This window comes from Sparus aurata, chromosome 15 (assembly GCF_900880675.1).
Source record: "Sparus aurata chromosome 15, fSpaAur1.1, whole genome shotgun sequence".
NCBI lineage: Eukaryota > Metazoa > Chordata > Actinopteri > Spariformes > Sparidae > Sparus > Sparus aurata.
In genome coordinates, this window is record NC_044201.1 from 19,583,578 (window position 1) to 19,596,019 (window position 12,442).

The 12,442-nt window shown below is 40.4% G+C and overlaps 1 protein-coding gene, 2 non-coding genes and 1 pseudogene across 3 annotated transcripts; 1 reads left to right on the plus strand and 3 right to left on the minus strand.

Moving 5' to 3' along the window:
- Positions 1-147: 147 nt before the first annotated feature.
- Positions 148-2,685, minus strand: LOC115596806 (tripartite motif-containing protein 16-like; annotated as a pseudogene).
- A 2,216-nt stretch (positions 2,686-4,901) lies between these two features.
- trnai-uau (transfer RNA isoleucine (anticodon UAU)) lies at positions 4,902-4,995 on the minus strand. The gene is made up of 2 exons: positions 4,958-4,995; positions 4,902-4,937 (listed from the first exon to the last, which is right to left on the minus strand). It is a non-coding gene; the product is annotated as a tRNA-Ile (tRNA).
- Positions 4,996-5,447: 452 nt separating this feature from the next.
- On the plus strand, positions 5,448-5,541 carry trnai-uau (transfer RNA isoleucine (anticodon UAU)). The gene is made up of 2 exons: positions 5,448-5,485; positions 5,506-5,541. It is a non-coding gene; the product is annotated as a tRNA-Ile (tRNA).
- A 785-nt stretch (positions 5,542-6,326) lies between these two features.
- On the minus strand, positions 6,327-11,605 carry LOC115596201 (myelin and lymphocyte protein). The gene is made up of 4 exons (XM_030441051.1): positions 11,453-11,605; positions 7,912-8,079; positions 7,696-7,821; positions 6,327-7,403 (listed from the first exon to the last, which is right to left on the minus strand). The coding sequence occupies exons 1-4, from the start codon at positions 11,543-11,545 to the stop codon at positions 7,329-7,331; spliced, it is 462 nt and encodes a 153-aa protein (XP_030296911.1). The 5' UTR covers positions 11,546-11,605; the 3' UTR covers positions 6,327-7,328.
- Positions 11,606-12,442: the final 837 nt, after the last annotated feature.

Sequence of the window (12,442 nt, forward strand, 5' to 3'; positions counted from 1 at the left end):
TTAAGCATGTATACTTTCATCCCAGCATCCTCTGCTCTCCTCTTACTTCAGCCAATCATTGTGCAGCTCATCCAACCACCTCTTCCACCTCTATCAGTTGGGTTCACACCAACATCGACTGTGTGTGATCCTGTACAAACTGAACTCCTACAGAGAACACAGCGACACCGAGGAACTGGACTTGTCTGCCGAGAACCTGAACCCAGGATAAAGAGGTTCAGTGAAGGTGGTGTTGATGGTGTGGAGGTGGATCAGAGTGTCAGCTGAGATCCGGTAGAAGGACAAAATGCCAGCTGGATAGTCCACATACACTGCTAGTCTGTTCGAGACAGAGGTAGAGGACGGGAGGATGGACGTGCCTATGTTATTGTGCCAGACGTAATAACGGACATCCCCGCAGGTCAGACTCCAGGACTGATTATTCCTTCCAAACTCACAGTCGTCACTATCTCCTCTCCTTCTACTTCCTCTGTAACTGACTGATACTTTGTTGTTTGTTTCCGCTCCACTCGACCTCCCAGTAACAGCGACCAGTCAGACTGTTTTCACACAGCAGCTGAGGCCAGCAGTCAAATGTGTCTGGATGAACAGGACATGACTGATCCTCGTCCACGTGTGTCATCTTCCTGTTGTCGTCGGACAGTCTGATCTGATTGTTTACTGTGTTTGTGTCGAGTGTTAGTTCACAGGAATCTGGTGGAGATATGAATGCACAATACAGCTGCAGTCATTACACGATCATCTCTTCATCAATCAACAGAGATTTGAACAAGTGAAACACACTTACACTTCCACAGACCCGGTCTCAACCATCGGACTCCATGAGGCTCCACACTGAAAACAAAGACATTACATCGCTATCATATGAAGTTTGTTATTCTCTACAAACATACTTGCAAGTTCACATGTAGCACAATTCAGTCGAGTTTCTTACTTTTACCCACTTACAACAACCCATTACTCACACTAATTCATGGCAGATTAATATCAGTATTATCTTTATCATCATCATGAGCGGACTTTGTGGACCCCAGCTCCCTCTGTAGTTACAAAATGCACATTCCAAGTCAATGAAAACACAGCTATTCTCAGTTTCAGGTTGTTCAGCGCTTATGAAAAGATGCTGACTAGACCTACAACTGTTCCCTGTTTTTTTCTGTCTGTATTAATCCTGTTCATACCTGAGAGTGTCGAGTCTCCAGCACAGATTCTGGAGTCCAGCCGACAACAGCTTTACTCCTGCGTCTCCTGGATGATTATATCTCAGGTCCAGTTCGCTCAGATGGGAGGGGTTGGAGGTCAGAGCCGAGACCAGAGAAGAACATCCTTCCGCTGTGATCAAACAGCCTGGTAACCTGCAAACACAAAACGTACAAGTTTCAATATGTGTGGATACTGTGGTTAGGAAGTACTGACGCCCACTTTGGGGTTTGGCCCATTACTATTATTGCTAATGTCCATGAACAATCCGGTTTCAGTAAGAAAACAAGACATATAACCTCCGGTTGCACAGAAAGTTATTCACACAGTCTTGAAACTAACTTAACATTACTCTGGTGATGAATTTATCCATATACGGAGAGGAAAGTTCAACAGGTTGATCAATCCTGACCTGAGAATTTCCAGTGTACATTGTGGACTCCCCAGTCCAGCAGACAGCAGCTTCACAGCTGGATCCTGCCGGTCGTTGTTACTCAGGTCCAGTTCTATCAGACTCGAGGACTGGCAGCTGATAACTGAGGACAGGGCTGCACAGCTTCTCTCTGAGAGGTTACAGTCAGTCAGTCTGAAGAAAATGTGAAAAGGGAAATACAAGTTGTCTACACTCACAGCACTTTGTTGGAAGTGTTGACCACTGGTATCAGCTTCAGAACAGCCTTCTCTAAAGCTGAGTATTTCTTCAGGTCAAACACGTCCAGATCGTTTTTCTGATGACAGTAAGATGAAGACGAGAGCTGACCATCCAGCAGGAGAGAGTTCATGTGTGGAGAGACTTCCTGATGTAAGGTACTGTTGGATCTCCTCCACAACAGAACAATCGTTAAGTTCATTCAGACAGTGGAACAGACTGATGCTTTTCTCTGGCAGCAGATCCTTGTTGATCTTTCTCTTGATGTACTTGACTTTCCTGAATGGTCTGTTAGCCATTTTCTGCTTGTGTCAGCAGGCCTTGGAGGAGAGTCTGATTGGCCTGCAATGAAAGTCCCAGAAGAAATTGGGGGAACAAGTCCAGGTGTCCATTTGGACTCCGTAAGGCCTTGTCAACAGCACTCTCGCAGAACAATGCCACTGCAGAATCTTCTTTTCTTGAGGTTGTTTGTTTTTCTGACATCAGGTTGACGCCAAAGTTGATGAATGTCTGATGGACACGAAGAGCAGCAAGAAACTCCTGGACACTCAGATGGATGAAGCAGAACACCTTGTCCTGCACAGCCCTCTCTCCTCTTCAAAGATCTGTGTGATCACACCTGAGTACAGTGAGGCCGCTCGGATGTCGATGCCACACTCTGTCTGGTCTGATTCATAGAAGATCAGGTTGCCTTTCTGCAGCTCCTCAAAAGCCAGTTCTCCAAGAAACTCAATTGTCTTCCTGCTGTCTGGATTCCAGAGTGGATCCGTCTCAGCTCCGCCGTCATACTTCACACTCTTCCGTTTGGACTGAACCTCCAGGAAGTGGATGTACATCTCAGTCAGGGTCTTGGGCAGCTGTTCTCTTCCTGTCTGGATTTCAACACACCCTTCAGACCTGGAGCAGTGATCCAGCAGAAGATGATATGGAGGCGTCCTGCTTTCTTGATGTGGGGGACTATTCTGCTGGCCTGTTTCTTGTCTCTGAATCTCTTTCTGAAGTACTCCTCTTTCTGTGGGTCAGTGAACCCTCTGACTTCGGTCACCATATCAACACGATCAGGAGGGATCTGATTGGCTGCTGCAGGTCGTGTGGTTATCCAGATGTGAGCTGAAGGAAGCAGTTTACCCCTGATGAGGTTTGTCAGCAGAACATCCACTGAGAAGGACTCTGAAACATCAGTCAGGGTCTCACTGCTGTGGAAGTCCAACGGAAGTTGTCACTCATCCAGACCATCAAAGAGGAACACAACCTGGAAATCTTCAATCCTGAAAAGTCCTGCTTCTTTCGTTTCACAAAAGAAGTGGTGAAGAATTTCCACCAAGCTGTACTTTTTCTCTTTCAGCACATTCAGCTCTCTGAAAGTGAACGGAAATGTGAACTGTATGTCCTGGTTGGCTTTATCCTCAGCCCAGTCCAGAGTGAACTTCTGTGTCAAGACTGTTTTCCCAATGCCTGCCACTCCCTTTGTCATCACAGTTCTGACCGATCCATCTCTTCCAGGCGAGGGTTTAAAGATATCTTCATGCCTGATTGTTGTTTCTGGTCTGCCTGCTTTACTGAATGCTGTTTCAATCTGTCTGACCTCATGTTCATTATTGACCTCTCCTGTGCCTCTCTCTGTGATGTAGAGCTCAGTGTAGATCTGATTCAGCAGGGTTGGGTTTCCTGCTTTAGCGATCCCCTCCACAACGCACACTTGTACTTCTTTTTCAGGTTAGATTTAAGTTTATGCTGGAAACACAATGGATGTCCTGAACACACAACAAAGCAATAATTAATTTCCTATCATCTGATATCTCTTGAGACATTAGTAAATGCCAAAGTGACAAAGTTCTTCATAATTTTAATAATACAGGGGGAAAATTCAAGGTAAATACACTACGCCTAATTAGTTAATGCAAAATGTTTCATGTGACCCCATTCATGTGCATTCAGATTCCGATTCAGATTCAGAATACTTTATTGATCCCCGGGGGGAAATTGTTTTTGTTCCAGATGCTCCATGCAAAGTAAAAATAGAAATACAGCATGAATGGAAACGAGAGATAAAGATTAAGATATAGATAAAAAGAGTAAAGTAGACAATACAATAAAAAATGATGCAGACAATCTCAAGTGCACCCATATATGCATCCATATCCCTACATCCTAATTTTTAATCATGTATAGAAAGAAATGCCCTTGACACTAGAGGGCACCAACAGCTGTCAAATGTTGGGCAAAGATGATCATAAAAATATAAACTGGTACATCAAAACAGGTCTGTGTGTTGCAAAACATCTCAAACCTGACGGCCTGGTAAATATTCCCAGTCAAATTTGCATCAGGTAAAACATTAATAATTATATTCCAACAAGGTCATGTAGAAATTCTTATTTTATGATTTGTGATTATTTAATTTCTATTATCATTATTATTATTAATCTCACCAAGCTTCTCAGATACTGTTATTTCCTTCTCATAATGTCACTGAATTCACTATAAACGGTTCACCTAACATTTTTGCAATGTCTCAAATGGCCTCAAACAGAAATTGAACAATTCACCCCAAATTTGTTACATATCATCTAGGCTATTTAGAATAAAGACAGGCGCGCAGGTGGTCGAGTGGTTAGCGCGCATGCCATAAAACGCAGCCGACCCCGGTTTGATTCCGGCCAGAGGTCCTTTGCTGCATGTCACCTCCCCCTCTTTCTCCCATGTTTCCTCTCTGTCTACTGCTAATAAAGGTGTCTATGCCGCAAAAAATCTTAAAAAGAAGAATGACAAATTATTTGAGTTTCTGGGTTGTTTCATCTTCAAATCTACAGTAATACAAAACATGCAATGTGGTGCAAAATAGTACACACTTTATCAATATTTGACGTTTGAAGTTCAGCAGTTCTGAAAGGCCTCAGTGCTGTTGGAGAAATGAATTTTACAACCACCAAGTTCCCTACTAAGGTCAATGGAGTCTGCGCCATGGACATAACCATGAGATCAGTCAGGTAAAGCAAAGGATTTGTGATTTATTTTCATAGTTGTATGCTGTAATTGTCCAAATGAGAGCTGCTCCAGGTGAGGCTTGAACTCACAACCTCGGCATTGCTCTACAGAATACTGTCATATAAGTACCACGCGCTAACCGATTGCGCCACTGGAGCTTGTTTTTTGGTTGTTAAATATGTTGTAGTCGATCTAAACCTTTGATCCCATTCTGGGTTGATATGACGGCTGGTGTGATGGTGTCTATGAAAAGTTCACAATCGTGTTTGTCTTTGATTTTGATCTAAAACATAAAAAAGTTCTAACATTTAAATTTTGCTCATTGATATATGGAAGGACAGTCATACAAGGCAAAATTAAATGCAGCAGATGATGAAGAGGTTAAAGGTTACAGTGTATTTTTTTGTATAATTTCTTTTTTTAAAGGGTCGTCTGCATGCATGTATCAAGATTTTTTATCAACTCAGATCTCTTCAGTTCCGGGTTTTGGCAGCTTGATGATCAGAGGAAGATGTTCAGCTTTAAAATCAACCTGAAACTATAAATGTCTGGAGGGAGATAAAATAGATTTTTTAAAGTCTTTTGTAAATCGTGTTTGTTGAATTCAGAAGCTCCAGTGGCGCAATCGGTTAGTGCGCGGTACTTATAAATCAGTACACTGTGGAGCTATGCCGAGGTTGTGAGTTCAAGCCTCACCTGGAGCATCTTGGTTCACTGAACTCTGCAGATCACATGTACATTATGGTGGTTTAATGTTTGTCAGAGTCATTCATGTTCACGCTTTCAAAAATGTAGTCCTGCCTCTCAGTGTAGCTTCTATCATTTCAACTTTGAATTAACACCAGGATTACAAAAAATTTATTAAATGGATTTCCACAAAACTTCAATGGAGGATGGGTCTCCAGACCCCATTAACTTTTGGTGCTGGTCCAAAAGAAGGGACGGATCCCGGGGACCAGGGATCTCTTCTCACTACTTCCTAACATTGCAAGACTGGGCTGTTAATGACATTTTCATTGATTTCACAGGAAATAAGGTATTGATCTTGATTCAGAACAAGGATTGAGTACAATTTGATGCAGAGCCAAAGGATTGCCTTTAAAGATGCCCTATGTACGTTTGGGGAAGACATTTTGATCAGAAGAGAAAGATCTTTATTAACTGATTTTTTTTATTTTTTATGCCTAAGCAAACTAAATTAATTTGTGGCTGACCCTTCCACCTTTCTGGCCTCCACATCGTTCTGGGGACTTTGTTTTCCTCTGAGAACAGCGCGTTTTTTCATTTATGGAAAATTAATATTTCAGAGTTTGTATTATTACATCATTGATATTTTGTGTTTTGGAATTTCTTCTCCAAAAATACAGAGTTCTCCTTCAGAAGTAGATTGCATCCATTCTTGCAGCAGAAATATAAACACTGAATGTGCTCAATGTGTTCAAATGTTTCAGGGAGAAGATGGAGCAAATAAAACACGGACTCCGTCATGTTTACCTCTATATCCTGTTTTAATGTTGTGTTAAAAAAAATGGCAACACTACACAAATTTCAGACAGAAGTCTTAAACCTAAAACATAGAATCACCTTAATTCATGTAATGATTTGTGGTTTCTACATTTAAAAGAAAACAAACTATTGCAGCAGTTGTCAAAAATATAAAAATCAATGAGAAGCATTTTTAACATCTCTCCATCTGATCACAACCGTGTTTCTGGTCGCCACGGTAAACTAACTAAGCTAAGCTAAATTAATCTAAGCTAAGCTAAGATAAGCTAAGCTAAGCTAAGCTAACCATCAAGCTGGCTGTAGCTTCATATTTTAGGGATGGATGTGAGAGGGGTCTCAAATTTCTCATCTAACTCTCCGAAAAGAAGTCAATGTATCCAACATGTATCAAAAATGTTGAACTACACCTTTAAATTCATAACTTTACATTCCACTTTATTCAATTCATCACATCTCCATCAAGCTCCAGGTGAACACGCCTTTGCTTATTAATCAGGAACGCCTTTCTGATAACACCACAATGAATTTATTTCACATGACATAACTCTGCTCATTGTTGAGAATTATCTTTTCTTTTTGTGTTTCGTGATTTTTTTTTTATTCATGATGATAATATAAAGCAATATAAAATAATTTTATGCAAGTGATATTCTTGAATAGTTTTAACTTTCCTTTTATGTAAAAAAAAATTATCAGTGGCTAAAAAACGGAAAAAAATAAAAGACAATATTTTTCATATTGAGTTCATGTGTAATAAAAAAGACAGTTTGTGATAACAGGGTACAATTCTCCATTCACTTTCAGTATTCGTGCTGCCATTTTATCTTATGGTGCTTCTTCACAAATCTACATTCACTTAACTTTCAACAAACATAAAACCACAATATGACTAGGACGATTTTGTAATTTGTGGTTAATTCCACAAACACACACACACACACACTCACACCCACACACACACACGTCTTCGAAACAGCGTCGCTCTTCAGAAGTTTTTCCATCGGATGGAGGAGAGGATGGTGTGGATGAAGTAGAGGAGTGTGGCCAGGAAGGCAAACACCTGAAACACACCCATTCAACTCATATTAGGGCAACACAATTTTGCTGCTAAGCCAATGCTGCCCCTGACCTATGTTGGTCATAAACGTCATTTTAAATCTATAAGGCATTTTAATAATGCACGAATCCTACAGTGTGTCTAAGATTGTTATTGAAGGAGACTTAAGAATAAAAAAAAATGTAAATGGCTCAAAAAATGTAAAGAATGTCAAGCTGTTTGTTATTTAAGTGCTGTAATGTAAATTTTCAGTGTGATGAATACAGATTAATAGATGTGTGCACTCAGTTCTCACCACAGCAGCGATGTCAATCTGGTAGTTTTTTTTGGTTGAAAGTGGTTTAGCCAGGAAGGTGATATAAGCCAAAACCACGCCCGCACTGAGGTAGAAGAACGCTGCCAGGCCGTGGTAAGCATAGTCCTGGTGACACACACGGATTAAATAAAACATTACAACACTTTTCTCTCAGCTTCATTCATTCTTTCTCTCGTTCTGATCTCTTCCTCTTACAGCAGCAGCCCAGCCGGAGCTGTTCTTATGACCTCCAGCGGCGAAGATGATCATCCAGAGGAAAGTCATGACGAAGCAGAAGACAGAGACAAACATCACCCAGCCCAGAGGCATCGGGGGGTCCACGCGGGTTGACGCCACCAGGATCCACACCAGACCACCAAACACCTGCAAGGATGGATTATGATTTATGATATTTGGGATATTTGTTTGTGCTAGAGTGACATCAAATTAACTACTGGCTACACCAGATGATTTTTGGTGCAGCACTAAGCGGGCACTCTAAAGCCAGTGTTTAGTTTGTCCGTTCTGGGCTTCTGTAGAAACATGGCAGTGTACCATGGTGAAGAAGACCCGCTCTCTCTTTACAGATAAAAAAGTTGTCATGGTTAGGATTTTTGGCATTTCCTGTTTTATTTTGTCGATCATATCCTCATGTGTCATTCATTACCTTCCACTTCCTGTCTTTGCTTGTTTTCCCCTTTTGTTCCTGCTTTTCGTCTCTGTGGCTTTTGCTGTGTCTTCAATATTTGCATCCCTCTTCAGGTTTTTTTCCTTGGGCTTACCTCTGTCTGCCTTTTGTTGTTTGCGTTTTGGATTTTGGATATCAGCGTCATTAAAGAGCTCTTTTTTGTTCTTCTACCTTCCTGCCTCTGTGTGTCTTGTGTTTGGGTCCTTTTTATTGATAAAGTCTGAACAAAAGGCTCGTTCTAAGATAAAGAAAGCACAACAATTCTTAGAGAGATTATCCACAAATTAACACGTAAGTATTCATATTATATTCCAATTCTGCCACCTGCAAATCCTACACACTGGGACCTTTAATGTCTCCTTTCGTTGTGCCACTGTGACAGCGAGACACATGACTCCTGCAGGCAGTCTGAAATAACTTGCAAAAAAACAAACATTTTTTTCAAGTGCATGACATGAAATCCTACCACAAGCAGAAATGCGTTTTGATACTCTTGGTTTCTTCTCCTTAGGCAAGCTATTTTCCCTCAAATGACCTGTGACGTACATGCATACTTCCTCTCAGTCTAAATGGGCTTAACTGCGATCTCTTTTCCACTGTAGCCATGACAGTTTGAAAGTAGATTTTGAAAAAAAGTTACAGCAAATGAATAATCTTAAACGTTTAGACATGTGAAATGAAAGATGAAACCTTTGACAGTTTTTCGTTCTGCTGTTCAGACATGCTTCATCACCATTATTCTGACTTGGACAGTATTTCATAGGTCACGTGTGTTATTGATCAAACATAAACTTGGATGCAGGCCAATTTACATGGCTACACATGGATCAAATGATTTAGGAATAAAAAAAAAGATATATAAAAATCACTGGATTTGTGTTTTTACTGCAAGTTTAAGTTTCAGTTTTTCTTTTTGGTCCCATTTAAGTCCAGAATCAGCAAACTGAAATTGCAGATGGCAAAAAAAAACCAAAAAAACATAAATCTAAATGAGGTCAAAACCATAAAATGTAAAAGTCAACAATTTACATGAAACAGCTGTCAAACTAACAAGTCAGCAGGATCAGAGGCAGCATCTCTCCACATGTTGACTAAACAAACATTTATTTTTACTTTCAATAGGACAGGGTGGGTGGTGTTTAGTTACTTTAGATAACGTTAACCACATCCCTATGATCGAAACTCTCTGGAATGAACTTTTACTGAGTCATGACCCACCTGCCTGAATATACGAGCATATAAAAGTGAACAGAGATCAACGTAAAAAACGCCTTTGTGTCTCTTTCAAACAAGAGCCATGCCTTATTTAATGATTCTGACTCATGGTAAAGAATCAACTGTTGTAAACGGAGCAACAACTGATTCCACAATACCGGAAGAAGGCAATTTGTGCTGTGACACATTGGGTGCTTCTGCGCTCATTTCTTAACCCACATAGGCGGTGTTTTTAAGGATTCCGGCATAAAATATCCAACTAAATAAAGTTTTTTTTTAATAATAATTTTTGGAAAGAAGATCGCCTTGGATTTTTCTATTTTTCCGCTATTAAAGAACTAGACTTCATTATACTGTAGCTATACGTGACCTATAGGTTGATATGATAAAGAATGGGCGTGACTCTCTCAAGACCCAATCAAACATTTACACAAAAGGACATTTCAGACTTGCACTTTACAACAGAGGGGAGGGTCGGCTTGAATGTCACGTGTTACAGTTTCAAGGATTCGTGCACTCAGAAACCCAGAAAAAAAACTAAACCTAGAGATATCTTTTATACGTATATATACAGTTGTGTTTGTATATTGAGGATCTAATGTAATGCATGTATCTGTCACATCTCATGCAACAAAGCATGGGTGCGACCAGCGGCACGCGTGTGACATGTTTCATTTGTAAATGCCTAGATTTACATGCACAGCTTGATTGATTAACTTTAATGTACCAACAATTAGATATATAATACTGTATATATATATATATATATATATATATATATATATATATATATATATATATATATATATATATATATATATATATGTATATATAGAACTTGGATGTCTTCTTTGTGTAAATACAGCTTTTGCTTTAGCAGATTGTAAAGCTTTAGTTAAGGCGACAGCATTCAAATAGGTGCCCTACACAAGGCTTTTATTGTCCTGTCCTTTTAAACAGACAAGAATTACTTTTAAACAGAGCTATATGAAACGGAACACTTGCAGATATCTTTAGTCTTTTTTGCACCTTTCCTCATCACACCGTCTGCAGATATGGTTCTTGTTTTCATTTCACTCCTCGTGGGAGCAGGGCGTCATCAGCACAGTTGATGGATCCTCATCACAACCCTTCCCTTGATAAATAAAAGCTCAAATAAACAACCTAACATACAACATAAACTGGAAACACTTTCCTCCCCTGCGCCGTCATATGAGCAGTTTCTATCTTTTGTCATCGTTCGGGGGAGAGGAAGAGTTGGCCGCATTCTTTCTTAGATTATCAGCACACAGACACAATATGAGTGAAATGTGAGAGGTGGAAAGACCCAGGCGCTCCTCCCATGTTGGGAATATGTTTCAGCATCTCCCGTTTCACCAAAATGCAAACTTTCACAGAGCACCTCTACGGAAATACTTAAAAATCGAACTCGAACTGTACACCACATTTATTTGGTGTTTTTCCAGGCCAAAGTAAAACAAAGTCTAGGATTTTTTTTTTTTTAGATTAGCATCGAAGTTGGTCCCTTAAGTTAAGCATGAGCTACAACAACATAAATAATATTATAATGTGCACTTATTTCAATATCAAGTGCCAACTGCCTTTTGTCCCTTTATTTTGTTAGACGGCTTGGTATTAACTAGTTCAATAAAAGTGTAATTGTTATAATGAGTGTCATTAATGACTGTTTATTGTAATGTGTGCTGTATTAAAACACTTTAAAATCAAATTAGTTTCATCTGAAACAGGGAAACTCATCAGCTGAATTCCAAACATTTATCCAAAATGGAAAGAAATACCCTCCATTACCCACTTCAAGGTCAGCTGCTCTGTCCTCAGCCATTGTCCACTCACCAGTTCAGGCAGGTAAAATATATCCGGGGCGGTGGTGCAGATCCCCAGTCCGCTGGGCAGGCTCCCCATCGCCTGAGCAGTCGTTGCAGCCATCTCTGCCTGTTCCTTCTGGTGACCGGCCCTATCCTCTGAGCTCTAACAGAGTGGCAGCAGGTGTTTCTGACTCTTATAGGGAGGCCAGACAAACCCGTTCTGCTCCTGTGGGTGAGAGATCCCTTCCCACAACGACTCCTTGCACCACCCTTCATCTTACACCACCCAAGGCTACCTGGTGTTTAATGTTAGCTGGTGACCTGTGAAGGGATTTTTGAAACGATCAGAGGAGGAATTTTGTGCCCCGTGGCTACAGATAAACCTGTGGGCTGAAATGTCTACATGTTTTTGCTGCAGAGCAAAGAAACTGTTTACTGAGTTTCAGGTTTATTCTGACTTCACGATCCCCACACAGTGCCTGCAGCCTCTATTTGTGGTGCACACAGGGGGTATCACAGGTGTTTCTTTTCAAAATACAGATGCTCATTGGTTTTATGGCTGAAGACATTTCATTTCAACCACCTCAACCTCACAGACACTTTTAACAGCCACACAGCTTTGCTTTAAAGGGGCAATATGAAAGAAAATGTAACTTATCAGCAGAATGTGAATAAATATCAATTTTACCATGATCATGTCTGTGTATTGAAGAGATATCTACTGATGTCAGCATGCTATCCAGCAAGCCCTGCTCCGATCTAAAGTCCACGTCTTGCTGTGTAATCACTAACACTAACTCACAAGCTCCCACACCGAGCCTCTAGCTTCACCGCTAACTGAGCTAACTAGCTCTAGCTGGCGGTTACACTAATGATATATTGCTCTTCATTTATTTGGAGTATGAATCAGCCAGTTCTCACATGTTGCACCTTTAAAGGTGAGGTAATAAATATTATAATTTGAACAATAGATCAGTTTGAAGCGTTTTAGCATCTTTTGGCTCATTGTTTTGAATTT